This window comes from Orcinus orca, chromosome 15 (assembly GCF_937001465.1).
Source record: "Orcinus orca chromosome 15, mOrcOrc1.1, whole genome shotgun sequence".
NCBI lineage: Eukaryota > Metazoa > Chordata > Mammalia > Artiodactyla > Delphinidae > Orcinus > Orcinus orca.
In genome coordinates, this window is record NC_064573.1 from 87,856,652 (window position 1) to 87,873,927 (window position 17,276).

The window sequence follows — 17,276 nt, forward strand, 5'->3', positions numbered from 1 at the left end:
TCTACATTTCAACGAGGCATCATTAAAGCAGCATTTCTGAAATAAATTCAGTAGCACGCAACTGTCACAAAGTAGGAGAGACACTGTTTTACCTCTTGGAGGGTTCTGCAGTACGCATGCCACTAGTATCTGTGCAGCAGAAGTCCCAGCGTGGTCCAAAAAGAAAACTGCTGGACCACCGACTCGGGACCAGGAGGGAAGCGCCACTGTCGCTGTGGCACCAGGTCCACCAGGTCCATTTGCGCCTGCGAAGCACAGCACGCAGGGATCCCCCCCCGCCCCCCGCCAACTACAAACCACCTTCGCAGAGAGGAGATTCCTGGCCGCTCATTACAGCACTATGCTAGTCTTCAGCAAACACTGGCCACGTGCAAAATTCCTACCTTTTGCAATGTTCTATGTGATATGTAAGATCTGAATGCCATTTTCTAAGAAAGAGTTTGTATTAACAAACATCATTTGCTTCTCTTATCTGTCTAAGAAGTCATTTCACAGAAATTAACTGTAAAATAAATCAACCATTTAACAAATGAAACTGGAACTTACGTTACAATCGATGGCCCTTAAACCTCCCTAACACGAGTCACCCGTTTCTGTCTGCAGCTCTGAGACGCCCACAGCCGGAATGGGTTAGCGCTAAGTTACTACAGCTTAATGACTGAGTGATTTACATAATTCTTCTAGAAAGTACAACGACAACATTTAATGCTGGGAGACTCTTAAAATAAGAAATATGTTTTTCCGGAGAACTGGTATGGAAGAATTAAGCATCTAGGTAACGGGGGTAAAATCAGGGAAGTAGTGATTTTACAAAGTGGGCAGGTGAGCTCAAGACAGTAAAAAGAGTCTCATTTCCAAAGTGAAAGCCGGAAGTCCACCATCTTAACTCTTTTGTACCTTAAAGTAAGTTCCTGTAGCTAATGATTTAATTTCATATTCCTGTAGCTAATGATTTAATTTCATGTTTTTTCCATTATATAAGAACTAACATAAATGCTTGAAACCCAATGAATAGGTTCTTACACTAGGTATTCAATAAGTTCTGACTGGATCTGGAAAACTGGTAACTTCTAAAGTTATCTTAGATAACTTCTAAGATATTTTTTATTAACATATTACATATTTTCAAATCCACGTATTGATAGACCGGTTTAGACTGTCAACAGATTTGAGTTAACTGAAACTTGTAGACGAGATTCAACATAATCAAAACAAGTCCTGCAAATGAAGCTTTCATCATTAAAAAATTACGCTGAACCCGTTTCTTTTCTTCATATGTAACAAAGTCAAAATATTTGTTCTCTGACTCAATTTCAAAAATTTTAAATTATGCAAAATTTGATCAGCTATGACTTAGGGGTAACAATTTAAACATGACGCCAGCCTAGAAACAGCCCTGGGGGGCTAAGAGGGAGAGGGAAAGGCCTCGCAGGGAAGCCCGAAGGAACGGACAGGTGTGAGTCAGATCCAAGGGCGCGGGCCCACACGCAGACAGCCCAGAGAAAGGCCGTGCTGCCTGACAGCAACGGCAGAGCAGAGCTGCCACAATCGTACCTTTGCTTCCGGATAAGACCTCTCAGGACAGAAGTCCATATGACCTAGAGACCGGCATTCTGAAACGTGGAAAACTTCTCAGGAGAGGAATTTAAAATTCAATCAAAGCGTTTAGGAAATACACAACGTGAGCTCTTTGATATGTGGGACTCACTGCCGTTCTGCAGGAGGCAAGCAAGGGAAGCCTCGCTGTGTGTACCATGCACACCTGGCCACCAGCTGAGGGGCAGCACCGCCCCCAGGCCTTCCCCTCCCCGGGACCAAACCGCCCGGAGTCTGGAGAACACCGCTGGCCATGGGTGCAGCAGCATCTCCCCGGGGCCTTCCCATGCTCTGAGGACATGCCTTCCCCCAGCACGGCCCTGGAGCAGCAGCCCCGCCGGGCCAGCACCCCAGTCTGCGGGCATCAGTCTCTGCATGTGCGCTCCACACCCACGATCACCATTCTCAACTCCCCCCCCCCCACCAAGTCCATCACCAAGAAGAATGTTTTCCTAGCACTAAAAAGTCTAGAGAACGTTTGCAATTCAAACACCAACTTTTTAAAATATTAGTTAGGGTATTATTTCAAATATGACAAGTGCACAGTTACATTAGTTTAACTATGTTTAAAGAAAACAAGTCCATCTGGGTTTCATTAAACGGCTCTTACCTGATGGAAGAAATCATCCATAAAATGGTCCTTTTCAATAACAACAGTTGTGTCTCCATCATCAGTTTTCCTACACTAAAATGGAAAAATATAAAATGTAAAATTCTGGTTTTAAAAATTTTCACATAGACACAGTGAACTGAAAGACAAGAGCAGTTCGGTACCTACAGGATCCCAACTCACTAACAGCACCAAAGTGCAACGACTCCGACGTGTGCCAGAGCCGCACCAGGCCACAGTCAAGGCAGGCAGACCGGGCTGCACGCCCTGAGAAGCAGCCACGTCCTGGGGAAACGATGGCGAGATCTCTCAGAACTGAGAGACGCAGAATCACCCACGCTGAGTACGTCCATTTAACACAGGCCAGGTTTATCCTCAACAAGTGAAACTGCTTACATTGCACACTCTCTATAAAGACTGAAAATACTGATACCACCAGCTCACTTTTCAAGACTACGTAATAATTTTCAAGGAACTATCACATATGCTAGCTGGTGCTTACCAATTTTCCCTACATGAGTAACTCCCAGTCACGGCCACACTCATAATCAAGGAACACTTTACTAAGGAAAGACTCAGTAGCGAAGACCTGAGTAAGTAACACGGAGGAAGAAAGCAACTGACCGCTGGGAAGACCCAGGATAACACCGTACTTTACAAGTCATCCATAAAAGCGTCCTTTTCAGCAACACCAGTTGTGTCTCCATCATCATGTTTCCTACACTAAAATGGAAAAATATAAAACGTAAAATTCTGGTTTTAAAATTTTTCACGTAGACACAAACAGGTACCATCAGTTTAAAATAACACTGAAGAATAAAGAATGAGGAGATGTTATTCTAGACTAATGGGTCTCCAACTTGAGGGGCATCAGCTCCGCCTAGAGGGCTGGGTCTCTGACTCAGCGGGGCTGGGGTGAGGCAGTCCATGCACTCATGACTGTCCTAGAACGTCGGGAACATCGTCACATTCTAAGTTCCAAGTGATGCTGCCCGGCTGTGTTCCCCACCCCTTGAGGGAGGCAGAAGAACCTAACGGTGTAAAGTCTCTCCTGGGAAGAAAGCGACCTCCGTCTACAGCCACGGGGGACAGGAGACAACGTCAGAACCCGGGACCTGGTACCGGAATCACAGTGTTTGTCAAGGACGTGTTACACAGCATCCACCAGCGAGAGCTGGGGACTCGGGAGGAAAAAGGAAATACACCTTCCAGAGTACAGAGGAGGGAACTGTTAGGAACTGTCTCCCCGAGGACATGCAGGGTGAGTCAGCTCAGCTCAAACCCTGCGAGAGCCGAGGCGGCCAGATTTCGGGGATTCTCTCAACCCTCGTGAAATCAGAGTCTTTAACCACGGAAAGTCAGAAGTGTGGCTCTACTGATCTACAACCCAGAAATAATGTGGAAACAAAATTCCCTAAATTTATCTAGGAAAACATCTACAAAATTTAATAAATGTGTCAAGAGAGCACAATGCAGCCTCCCTCTGCACCCATCCAGGGCCCTCACTAAGGCAAATCGATTTGGCCTAAAAATCAACAATAATCTCTCACCACCCCAGGGAAGGCTTCGGCACCTGCCTTACCCCAGGGCCTCCTCGAGGAGACAATCCAGGACGGCAAGGGAGAAGAGGCGTGCTCCTCTACGGGAGGTGCGAGCTCCCTCACACAACGGGCTTTTACGAGAGGACCGTGAACGACGTGTTATCACCAGGCGACACCTCGCGCTGGGACAGCCGTGGGGCGGTCTCGGAGGGAAAAGCAGAGACCCACCTACGCAGGACTCCGGCAGAAGCTCCCTCAGCTGCCCCCGGCACCTCTCAGAGCTGAGGGACCTGCTCTCACAGGCGCCAGCTGCGGGGAAAGATGCCTGCAGTCGGGCAGCACTGCCACTGCAAACGTCTCCTGTGAGCTCTGCTAGCAGGGTGAGCACTATGGGTTCAACTGTGCCCCCTTAACACAGATGCTGCAACCCCAGGACCTCAGCCTGGGGCCCGTATTTGGAAAAAGGGTCAGTGAAGATGCAGTCAGTCAAGATGAGGTCGTGCTGGAGCAGCGTGGGCCCTTCACCCAACGTGACCCGCGTCCTTATGAGAGACAGAGACGCACAGGGGGAGGCGGCCCGTGATGACCGCGATGCACCTACAAGCCGAGGACCCCTGAGGACCGCCGCCCGCACGGGAAGGTGAGAGAGGCAAGGCAGGGCTCTGGCGCAGGTTCGGGGAACGTGCGGCCCCGCGACACCCTGGCTTCTGGCCTCCAGAGCCGGGAGGGCACATCTCCCTGGGTCAGGCCCCAGTCTGCGGGCCCGCGGCACGAGAGCCCAAGGATGCGCACGCACCAGTACGGGCTGAAGCACACTCACGCCATCCTTTCTCCAATCAAGCGTGCTAACCGAGACACTCCTCTCAACTCTGCAGCCTGTGAACAGCGCTGTCCGGAGGAAAAAACCCTGTACCTACCGGGAGTCGCAGATGTGGGTTCTAACCGGCGACGAGGCGGTGACAACACCCATCCCGTCCCCGCCCCCAGAGGCGGGGCTGTGGGTTTCGGAAGGGCGTTATTTTCCCAGGGCATGCATACCCCAATAAAGGCTCTTAAAATCACTTCTGGTCCATGCTCTTAATTCCGAGCAAAAAAGCACTTAAAGGCAGATCGGCAATCGGCTAACAAGCGACAGAAAGTTATGTGCAGACCCGCCCACCAACTCCGCAGTGCTTTTCTCCGGGCTCCCAAGGCACCTGAAGTGAAAGACGGCTGCTACTGGGTACCGCGCGCGCCAGGGCACGGGTCGCGCGCTGTCTCACCGGTCCTCCAGCGCCGCCCGAGGCCTGCGAGCATCCCCACTTCACGCACACAGCACCCCATGGACGGCTGAGCACCCAGCCTCTTTGGGCACCAGGTGGGTTCGACCTCACAGATCCCACACTGCGCTCACTCCCCAACGGCAAGAGCTGCCCTCGCCTGGCTCAGTCACCGGACGACAGAACTTACCTCCCACACCCGCTCGAGCGCCACTTCACGACCCGCCCTCTGCCAGGAGGGGCCGCCCTGCCCCTCTGACTCCAGCCCACGCCCTTGCTCTTAACCCCGCCCCCGCCCTCCTCCCGGAAGAAAGGGCTGCAGGAGGGTCCTCCAGGCGAAGCGGGCCTCCCAGCTCTCCTCCGAGCTCCGGGCCAGGCGGCCTCGCGCGGGCCTTCGACACCACGCGCTCCTCGAGTGGCCCCGCACGTCACTGCCTCCCCGCGCACCACCCAGTCGCTTCTCAGCTGGGGCGCTCATAGGGCTCAAGGGACTTAACTGTAAGTAGCCAACTCCCTGCAGATTCAACGGGGGAGGGGAGAGAGTGAACGTGAACGTGGCCTAGCAGGGCTGGGATTCCCCGGGGCCAGGGGCGTACATCTCACCCCGCTGACAGCCACTCGCGGTTCTCAGAGGCCTCGGCGTTCGGCCTGTTTCACTTTCTGCCGTGGAAAATGACAAACACGCACAAAAGTGGAAGGAATGACATACTGGGCCCTCGATGGGTCCATCGCAGGGGTTCAACGACGATCAATCCACACCTGTCTTGCTTCACCTGCACGCCCCCAGCCCCACCCCTGACCCCCGCGGCACTAGACCACCTCGAGGCGAAGCCCACACGAAGATGCCTGTTGTGTGTGTGACACGGTCGCGAACCTAAGCCCGCTACTTCACCTGCTCCGGGAGAGACATTCACTCATTTCCAGGCTCAGGAGAGATGGTTTCCAACATGACACTCTCCCTACGGGCAGTCGGTCATTTTACTATCACATCACACACAGACCACACTCCGTGCAGGAGGCGGTGAACAAACAGTTACCAGAGAAACTCAATTCTTCCTCGCCGCTGAAGCCCACGTCTCATGCGTGACCTTTATTCAGTCATTCGCTTCCTGGTAAATCATTCGTTTCTGTACCTGCAGACCAAGAGGGAGCCAATGACTTGGAATCTGTTTCCTCTAATGTCTTCTTTTTTCCTTCTCATTTTTAACCCTTTACTTATATTCCTTAGTTCTATCTGGAATTCTCAGAATTACCTGACATTAGGAAATAGACCTAGTAATACTGTCTTAGCTTTTCCATTAATGAAAAAAGAAACAAAGAAGTGACTACCAAAACAATGCTCTTTAGGGACTCCCCTGGTGGTCCAGTGGTTCAGGGCTTCTGTGCTCCCACTGCAGGGGGCCAGGGTTCGATTCCTGGTCAAGGAACTAAAATCCCACATGCTGCACGACGTGGCCAAAAAAAAAAAGAAGAAGAAGAAAACAACGCTGTTTAAGCTGCTGCACAATCGCCCCGTCTTCAGTGAAGCCCACGTTCAACCTTTCTAGCGGAGACGGTGTGATCCCTACAGTAGATACTGTTTACGACAGTGTACTTATCGTCTATAACAAAACGATTTGTGGCAAAGCATTTACTATGAGCAGTGGGAATACTCTCCAACTTGATTTCTAAAGTGTCAAAGTGCAAGATAAACATCCAAATATCAACTTTCCGTTTCTGTTAAATTTTAAAACAATTCTCCTTAAAAGCAGCAGTATATTAAAATACAATTCTCTCTGTAAAAACTGTTCTGAGGAAGAGACATCAAGTAGCTTCCATGTTTAGAGACTATTTAACAGAGATGAATCATTTGTCACTGGAATGCCGTTTAGATAATTCAGAAGCTGAATTATCACAAATTAGTAGAATCCAAAGTTGGATAAAACACTGGATTTTTCTCCAGGTTGTTCTCCAAATACACATACACTAGGGCCTTCCATGCAAATGATAATTGTGAGGAAATAATTATCTTGAAATATGTACAATGGTTGTAGTAGCTTTGCTGCTACAATACGTTAATTTCAAAATTACATGACTTCAGTAATAGACGAATACTTGTAATTAAAAATAGGTAAAAGCTGACTGTTGGCCAGGTGGTAATTGTGCCGTCGAATGTCAGTAGCATTTCTTTCCCATATATGTATGTAATCAGTCGTAGTTTCATGCCCTAGGTAGACTATTACACTGTTTCATGTTTTATATTTTTACTTCATATTTGTCTCCATTATTAATATTATATAAATACTGCAGGTACTTACACTTTACATAAATAACACTGTATTGCACAAATGCTTCTGTTTTTCTCCTCTCGAAGGTATGTTTAAAGATTTCTCCTCATCTCTCATGTTTTGCTCACCACTGACAATCAAACTCACCACCTTCCTGTCCTTCACACCAACCTGTGCCCACAGCAGAGCCCTGGGGCTGGCCGTGCCTTCTGCCCAGTGCCCACCTCCCAGACCTGTGCCCAGCTGGCTCCTTCTCATTCAGATCTCAGCTCAGAGACCTCCCCCGATCAGAGACCCCTGATGGCCCAGCCCAAAACAGCCACGCCCACACCCACTCCCCCTGTTTCATTTCCTCCCCAGCAGTTACCGGGAAAGGCATTTTATTGCTCATTGACTTAGCTGTTTCTTGTCCCCTCCCCCATGACACGTTTCAGGGGAGCAAGGACTTCAAGGGTCTTGTCATAACTCACGCCTGAAACAGTGCCTGGCACGTAGCAGCCACTCAGTAGAGATCAGCTGAAGGAATGAATGAAGAGCAGAGAGATGAGACAGAGATGGGGGTGGAGCGGAGAGAAAGCACACACAGAAGGACAGAGAAACCAGGAAACAAAGACACAGACACACACAGTGAGAAGCAGCACGGCAGACGAAAGTCAAGGACAGAGACGGGCTTGGTTGCTCGCTGGCCCTGGTTCCATCTCCTCGTGAGGTCTCACGGCACATGCCGCCCTGAGTCTGAGGCCCCATTCTACCCTTTAATCAATCTCCCTTTTCTGTTTTAGCTAAGGGGTTTCTGTCCCTTGCAACCCAAAGAACCTTGAAGACAACAGAGTCCACTGTCATCTGCATCTCCCTAACCCTGTGCATTTTCAAAAGCAAACACACGACTCAATACACACCTAGCAGGTGCTTTGTGCAAAATCCTGAGGCTTCGGAGCAAACCTGACAGCACACATCTGCCCTGGAAACGGTGCAGAGTCTGGGGGAGGGCGCAGGAAGAAAACAGGACCTCGTGTATGTTCAGATGCACAGACAGGAAGATCTCTGGGGACCCAAGGGGGAAGGAGGGTGGGAAGACTTCCTGGTGGTGATGTCTGAACTGAGGCCAAAAGAAGGGGTGGGGGGGCTTCCCTGGTGGCGCGGTGGTTGGGGGTCCGCCTGCCGATGCAGGGGACACGGGTTTGTGCCCCGGTCCAGGAGGATCCCACATGCCGCAGAGCAGCTGGGCCCATGAGCCATGGCTGCTGAGCCTGCGCGTCCGGAGCCTGTGCTCCGCAACGGGACAGGCCACAACAGTGAGAGGCCCGTGTACCGCAAAGGAAAAAAAACAAAACAAAACAAAACAAAACAAAAGAAGGGGTGGGGCCGGCAGAGAAAGGGGCAGAGAGACACACACACGGAGCAGCGTGTGCAAGGGCCGGAGCGGAAGGGCACATGGGAACAACAGAGACTGGAACAAGGCGATCTGCGGGAGTGAGGGTGCTGGTTATCGCTTAGGTTCTCTATTCCTTACATTCAGAATGAATAGACTTGAAGTTAAAAACCAGAAGTAATTAACCTGTGGAAAGGTACAGGCTTTGCTCTTTTATTTTGTATACAAACGGATATTATACTTCCTGGAGAAACTATATAGATTCCAACTGTGGGAACTGTATGATGATACAGGATTTAGTAAATTATGAAATTCTAAACCGTAAACATTCAAAATTATAGATATATTCATATATTAAATTATACATGTATTATGAAATTCTCAGTATTTTAAGTTTCAGTGAAGTACTTAGAAAAAAATGTTTTTATTTTATAAATTGGAACCTGAAACTTTACTACATAACAATCTGCACTCTGCGTGCAATCTGAGCTGCCAAAAAAGAACCTTAAAAATATCTGGGCAGTTTTTCCTGCCGCTTAAAAAGTTATACTTGTGGGACTTCCCTGGTGGCGCAGTGGTTAAGAATCCGCCTGCCAGTGCAGGGGACAAGGGTTCGATCCCTGGTCTGGGAAGATCACACATGCTGCAGAGCAAATAAGCCCATGTGCCACAGCTACTGAGCCCGCGTTCTAGAGCCCGCGAGACACAACTACTGAAGCCCGCATGCCTAGAGCCCATGTTCCACAACAAAAGAAGCCACCGCAATGAGAAGCCCCCACTCGCCGCAACTAGAGAAAAGCCCGTGCGCAGCAACGAAAACCCAGTGCAGCCAAAAATAAATACATACATACATACATACATAAATTATACTTGCAATTCATCACCATGAACTCAGGTATTAAAAATAGTAATTTTCTACCTAGAAACAAATGACAATGGAGACACGATGACCCAAAACCTATGGGATGCAGCAAAAGCAGTTCTAAGAGGGAAGTTTATAGCAATACAATCCTACCTTAAGAAACAGGAAACATCTCAAATAAGCAACCTAACTTTGCACCTAAAGCAATTAGAGAAAGAACAAAAAAAACCCAAATTTAGCAGAAGGAAAGAAATCATAAAGATCAGATCAGAAATAAATGAAAAAGAAATGAAGGAAACGATAGCAAAGATCAATAAAACTAAAAGCTGGTTCTTTGAGAAGATAAACAAAATTGATAAACCATTAGCCACATTCATCAAGAAAAAAAGGAAAAAGACTCAAATCAATAGAATTAGAAGTGAAAAAGGAGAAGTAACAACAGACACTGCAGAAATACACAGGATCATGAGAGATTACTACAACCAACTATATGCCAATAAAATGGACAACCTGGAAGAAATGGACAAATTCTTAGAAAAGCACAACCTTCCAAGACTGAACCAGGAAGAAACAGAAAATATGAACAGACCTATCACAAGCACTGAAGTTGAAACTGTGATTTAAAATCTTCCAACAAACAAAAGCCCAGGACCAGATGGCTTCACAGGCGAATTCTGTCAAACATTTAGAGAAAAGCTAACACCTATCCTTCTCAAACTCTTCCAAAATATAGCAGAGAGAGGAACACGCCCAAACTCATTCTACGAGGCCACCATCACCCAGATACCAAAACCAGACAAAGATGTCACAAAGAAAGAAAACTACAGGTGAATATCACTGATGAACATAGAGGCAAAAATCCTCAACAAAATACTAGCAAACAGAATCCAATAGCACATTAAAAGGATCATACACCATGATCAAGTGGGGTTTATCCCAGGAATGCAAGGATTCTTCAATATATGCAAATCAATCAACGTGATACACCATATTAACAAATTGAAGGAGAAAAACCATATGATCATCTCAGTAGATGCAGAGAAAGCTTTCCACAAAATTCAACACCCATTTATGATAAAAACCCTGCAGAAAGTAGGCATAGAGAGAACTTTCCTCAACATAATAAAGGCCATATACGACAAACCCACAGCCAACATCGTCCTCAATGGTGAAAAACTGAAATCATTTCCACTAAGATCCGGAACAAGACAAGGTTGCCCACTCTCACCACTCTTATTCAACATATTTTGGAAGTTCTAGCCACAGCAATCAGAGAAGAAAAAGAAATAAAAGGAATCCAAATCGGAAAAGAAGTAAAGATGTCACTGTTTGCAGATGACATGATACTATACATAGAGAATCCTAAAGATGCTACCAGAAAACTACTAGAGCTAATCAAAGAATTTGGTAAAGTAGCAGGATACAAAATTGATGCACAGAAATCTCTGGCATTCTTCCTTTTTTTTTTTCTGTGGTACGCAGGCCTCTCACTGTTATGGTCTCTCCCGTTGTGGAGCACAGGCTCCGGACTTGCAGGCTCAGCGGCCATGGCTCATGAGCCTAGCCGCTCCACGGCATGTGGGATCTTCCCGGACCAGGGCACGAACCCGTGTCCCCTGCATTGGCAGGCGGACTCTCAACCACTGCGCCACCAGGGAAGCCCTCTGGCCTTCTTATACACTAATATTGAAAGATCTGAAAGTGAAATTAAGAAAACACTCCCATTTACCACTGCAACAAAAAGAATAAAATATCTAGGAATAAACCTACCTAAGGAGACAAAAGACCTGTATGCAGAAAATCATAAGACACTGATGAAAGAAATTAAAGATGATACAAATAGATGGAGAGATATACCATGTTCTTGGATTGGAAGAATCAACATTGTGAAAATGACTCTACTACCCAAAGCAATCTACAGATTCAATGCAATCCCTATCAAACTACCACTGGCATTTTTCAAAGAACTAGAACAAAAAATTTCACAATTTGTATGGAAACACAAAAGACCCCGAATAGCCAAAGCAATCTTGAGAACGAAAAATGGAGCTGGAGGAATCAGGCTCCCTGACTTCAGACTATACTACAAAGCTACAGTAATCAAGACAGTATGGTACTGGCACAAAAACAGAAATATAGATCAATGGAACAGGATAGAAAGCCCAGAGATAAACCCACGCACATACGGTCACCTTATCTTTGATAAAAGAGGCAAGAAAATACAGTGGAGAAAAGACAGCCTCTTCAATAAGTGGTGCTGGGAAAACTGGACAGGTACATGTAAAAGTATGAAATTAGAACACTCCCTAACACCATAGATAAAAATACACTCAAAATGGATTAAAGTCCTAAATGTAAGGCCAGACACTATCAAACTCTTAGAGGAAAACATAGGCAGAACACTTTATGACATAAATCACAGCAAGATCCTTTTAGACCTACCTCCTAGAGAAATGGAAATAAAAACAAAAATAAATAAATGGGACCTAATGAAACTTAAAAGCTTTTGCACAGCAAAGGAAACCATAAACAAGACAAAAAGACAACCCTCAGAATGGGAGAAAATATTTGCAAATGAAGCAACTGACAAAGGATTAATCTCCAAAATTTACAAGCAGCTCATGCAGCTCAATAACAAAAAAACAAACAACCCAATCCAGAAATGGGCAGAAGACCTAAATAGACATTTCTCCAAAGAAGATATACAGATTGTCAACAAACACATGAAAGAATGCTCAACATCATTAATCATTAGAGAAATGCAAATCAAAACTACAATAAGATATCATCTCACACCAGTCAGAATGGCCATCAAAAAATCTAGAAACAATAAACGCTGGAGAGGGTGTGGAGAAAAGGGAACACTCTTGCACTGTTGATGGGAATGTAAATTGATACAGCCACTATGGAGAACAGTATGGAGGGTCCTTAAAAAACTACAAATAGAACTACCATACGACCCAGCAATCCCATTCCTGGGCATATACCCTGAGAAAACCATAATTCAAAAAGAGTCATGTACCAAAATGTTCATTGCAGCTCTATTTACAATAGCCAGGACATGGAAGCAACCTAAGTGTCCATCAACAGATGAATGGATAAAGAAGATGTGGCACATATATACAATGGAATATTACTCAGCCATAAAAAGAAACGAGGGCTTCCCTGGTGGTGCAGTCGTTGAGAGCCCGCCTGCCGATGCAGGGGACACGGGTTCGTGTCCCGGTCCGGGAAGATCCCACATGCCGCGGAGCGGCTGGGCCCATGAGCCATGGCCGCTGAGCCTGCGCGTCCGGACCCTGTGCTCCGCAACGGGAGGCGCCACAACAGTGAGAGGCCCGCGTACCACAAAAACAAACAAAAACAAAAAAACAAACAAACAGAAATGAAATTGAGTTATTTGTAGTGAGGAGGATAGACCTAGAGTCTGTCATACAGAGTGAAGTAAGTCAGAAGGAGAAAAACAAATACCGTATGCTAACACATATATATGGAATCTAAGAAAAAAAATGTCATGAAGAACCTAGGGGTAAGAGGGGAATAAAGACACAGACCTACTAGAGAATGGACTTGAGGATATGGGGAGGGGGAAGGGTAAGCTGGGACAAAGTGAGAGAGTGGCATGGACATATATACACTACCAAACGTAAAATAGATAGCTAGTGAGAAGCAGCCACGTAGCACAGGGAGATCAGCTCGGTGCTCTGTGACCACCTAGAGGGGTGGGATAGGGAGGGTGGGAGGGCGGGAGACGCAAGAGGGAAGAGATGTGGGAACATATGTATATGTATAACTGATTCACTTTGTTATAAAGCAGAAACTAATACACCATTGTAAAGTAATTATACTCCAATAAAGATGTTAAAAAAATAGTAATTTTCTCAACAAACACCAGGGTCCTACTGTAGAGCACAGGGAACTATATTCAACATCCCGTGATAAACCATAATGGGAAAGAATATGTATGTGTATAACTGAGTCACCTTGCTGTACAGCAGAAATTAAATACAACATTGTAAATCAACTATACTTCAATAAAATGTTTTTAAAAAGGTAATTTTCTCATACATCTACTAATGAATACCACATAGCTACTGTGTGTTTATGTTTATTACCCTGCAAATTCCCACAGTTGAAATTTGCAATTTTTCTATTTTTAACTATAATAAATATAGCCATTTGCATTTGCAAACTTTTCTTAAAGGTAATCAAAATATATTTGGGGTCATTATCTTACAGGACAGCAATTCTGTTCTGATTGACTTATTTCCTAAACAGTATTTCCTTCTGCTTTTTCACTCTTCCTTCCCCGGGCTGTGCACACCCACCGCACACACCCAGTTCATTTCTGTGTCCCCTGCACCTAGCACATTACCTCGTAGAGCACTGGCACTCAAGTGCCTGCTGAATGGGTCATCCTTTTATTTTTTTTATAATCCAGAAACATCTTTCTGGATTTAGAGTTTAGGCAATCTTGGGCAAGTCAGTTAAACTTTCTGCACCCAGATGAATTGGCTGCTCAAAAGGAGAATCACTGCTTAGAAGCAGCTAACTCTATATTTGACAAACTGTATTAGACAAACTAACTTTTAAGTCCTTTCTGAGTAGTTACCAGTGGGAATCTTTTTCTCAGGAGGAATCCTTAGCAGCTAATAAAGAAATCTTTAGAAGGCATCACAAATATTTTGTCAATGTGGACATGACAGGCATTTTAACTACCAAAATTAAATATTAAACTTTACCTAGGAAAAAAACACCAGCCATTTAGAAACACGGTTGTGAAAGGACAGTCAACTTCTCCAAGAACTACTTGGAGAGGACACATTTCCTGGAAAAAAAATTATCTTTTATATCTGATAATTTTCAGAGACGTTTTTAAATATTAAAAGTTATCAAACTTAAGTATGTCAAATTCAATTTTAACTTAATATTTTATGCCAGGGAGAAGATTCCTTTTTATAACTTCCTGAAAACATTTTTAAAAACTAATAAATATTAAGAGCACCTGTAATTACAGACCATTCTCTCTCTCCCACCTTCTCCCAGAGTGGCACACGCAACAGATAATTTTATGTTTCACAGCTTCTTCCATGAGAGTAGACAAGAAAGATGTTACTATCCCCACTTTATATACAGGAAAAGTGAAGTTTTGAGAGGTTTAAAAATTCTCTGCCCAAGATTCGACGACTCCAGACGTAGAAACTTCTGCTAACTCGCTCTACAGCTGCTTAGTCTTCATCTACAGCAAGATGATATTGGACCAGAAGAGGTCACTTCTTGCTCTAAAATTCTAGATCAAAACATGTTCTTACCAACACTGTTGCCATGAGAGCTGAAATACACATACACGGAAGAGTAATAAATAACTGTCTTCTTTATTTTTTGCTAATCAAGCCAAGAAAAGCTTGTCACATACTCCACTGACAGATCTTTTCTACTATTCCCCAACATTCAAAAATTTGGCTGTCCTCTCATGATACATTCGTCACTTCTTAACAAATATTTGAGCTTCTAATTCTAACAAGGAAAGATACTCCCTTGAGTGAGATAACAGAACAGTAATTTGCTGTTTCACAGGATGCTGACCTGCAAAGTGCAGAGGTCAAAGTACCTGACCGTTAACAAAAAAAGGAAGGAAAGAAAAATCACTATGAAGAAACTTTCTGGGGATGACTGTAAAAGCATAATTTCCATAATCTTAAGAATGAATAATTCACTGCCTTTCTGAACTAAGATTCCTCATCTGGCGGACAGAACACAGATAATAATCTGACTATTCTCTCTACTTCCTAAGCCTGGGGCACAGCTAGATCCATTCTAGAAGCAAAGAAGAGAAGTTAATTCATGACATTCAATGGATGCCTTAGGGCAGTGGGCCTACCGCAGGTCTGAGGCTGCCAGGGATTCTGTGCACTGGGAAACAAAATGCAAACGTTCAGCACAATTAGTACTTGTATTGAATATTTTTAAAGAAAAAGAATTAATTCTGTTGGCCTAAAATTTTTCAACTCTCCCACAGTATAAACATCCACTACAGTTTCAACGTCACCATCTCATTCACAGTATTGTCTGTGAAATGCATCAAACACTAGTTCAACGCCTAAGTGAAAAAAACACTGTTCTCTTATTAAAATAATCGGTAATCTGCTGTCGCTACTCACTGAGCACCTACACGCTCCGCTAGCTGGGCTTACTGGCAGTAAACAAGCACAAAGCAAACTATTTACAGGGGAAACAAAAGGCGCCGCTCCGTACCTGCCTCGCCGCTCCCTCCCAGCATCCAGCCCTGCAAGGCCCCCCCGACGGAGGCGCGTCAGGTGCATTCACTCCCACCGCGCGGGGCCCCGTCTTAGACCCCAGGGACAAGACAGGGGGCGAGGGGACAAGTCCTGCTCCCCAGGAGCTGACACCCACTAGGGTGGGACGGACCATAATTCAGCAAGTAATTTCTGGTCGTGCTGAGTGCTGTGCAAGGATTCAAACCAGGCGACAGGATGGAGTGACTCCAGGGAACGCATCAAGCTGAAGAAGCGGCAGAGCCCAGCTCAGGAAAGGGGTTCGAGGTCCAGTCCGGCCGCTCCCCTGAGACGCCCTTTCAAAAGCTGTTTTCCCCCCCGCGCGGAAGCGAGGGCAGAACAGTGCCCGCCTCTGGGCTGTCGGGGCGTCCGGGGGACTGGGGGACGGCGACCTACGCGGGGCGCTGCGGGCTGGGGGAGCCCTGCGCCCCCGCCCCGACCCCACCCACTAGGCCGCCCCGACGGGCCGGCGCCCCCCCGACCTGGCCTCCCCTTCCCGCCCGTCCCCGCGCCCCCGCCCCCAGCCCGGCCCGCGACCCCCTCCCGCCAGGCCCCGGCCAACGCCCGCGCCCCCAGTGCTCCCGGCCCGAACCGCTATCCGCCCGCCACTCACCGCCGTCAGGTCCGGCAGCCGGTCCCGCATCCCCGCGGGCCGGGCGCCGCGCGCCGCCGCTCAGGCCTGCCCGGCGCCGCCTCCGGCCGGCCGCGACCTCTCGGTGGCCCCGCCGCCGCCTCAGCCCGCCGGTCGCCGTCCCCTCCGCCGGCGCTGCCACGGCAACCGCGCCGGCGCGCTCTGCGTACGACCGGCCCGCGCCGCGCCCAGGCCCACGCAGACGGCGGGAGCCTTCCTGCGGGAATGCCGCGGCCCGAGGGGCGGGGCCCGCCGGGGAGGGGAGGAGCCTTGGCGGGGTGGGCGGGGACTATCGGGGAGGGAAGGGGCCGGCCAGAGAGGGGAAAGAGGCGGGGCCTCTTAGGCCGGGACAGGGACAGGACCTGGTGGAGGAAAGGGCAGAACCTCACTGAAAGTGGAGGGGCGGGGCCTGCTGAGGAAAAGGCGGGGCTGGCCATGGAGGGGCGGGGCCCGGCCGAGCTGCGTTCTGGCGGCCTCTTAGCCTGGTCAATTAGATGCACCTTTTACCCTTCTTGATTGCTTTTGTGTTTTCGCATTCATTTTATTTATTTTAAAAAATTCGTGGTAAATTTGGTGACAAATTTAGCAAGCCTATGGAGATGAGCTGGGTGCAGCTTTGCATATGCGTATTCTGAACATAGGCCTTCTCTTTAAGGCTTCATACCAGCCTTTCGTGTGAAAAAAGGACAAGAGATAAAGTAAGGCCTATAATGCTTAACGAACGTAACAAAGAATATAACTTAAAATGGCATGGGATGGTGATATGCAGGGACTCAGGCCTTGGGATGCAGTTCTAGTGGAGAAATAGGATACAGAAGCAGATAAATAAATAAGCAAAGAAA

The 17,276-nt window shown here is 47.0% G+C and overlaps 1 protein-coding gene across 12 annotated transcripts in view; it reads right to left on the reverse strand.

Annotated features, from left to right (window-relative positions):
* STX2 (syntaxin 2) overlaps positions 1-16,676 on the reverse strand; it is a 45,432-nt gene extending 28,756 nt beyond the window's left edge. For 9 of the 12 annotated variants that reach the window (XR_007471649.1, XR_007471650.1, XR_007471648.1 and 6 more), the window contains exons 1-2: positions 16,417-16,676; positions 2,207-2,281 (exon numbers count right to left, since the gene is read on the reverse strand). Coding sequence is in view for 8 of the 12 variants with exons in the window: in XM_033440655.2 (XP_033296546.2) it covers positions 2,207-2,281; positions 16,417-16,446 (105 nt within the window). In the remaining 4 variants the exon portion in view is untranslated. Of the gene's footprint in view, positions 1-2,206; positions 2,282-2,708; positions 2,930-5,009; positions 6,428-16,416 lie in introns of those variants that run through there. The other 3 variants (XM_049697843.1, XM_049697844.1, XM_049697845.1) reach the window with 3 other exon arrangements.
* Positions 16,677-17,276: the final 600 nt, after the last annotated feature.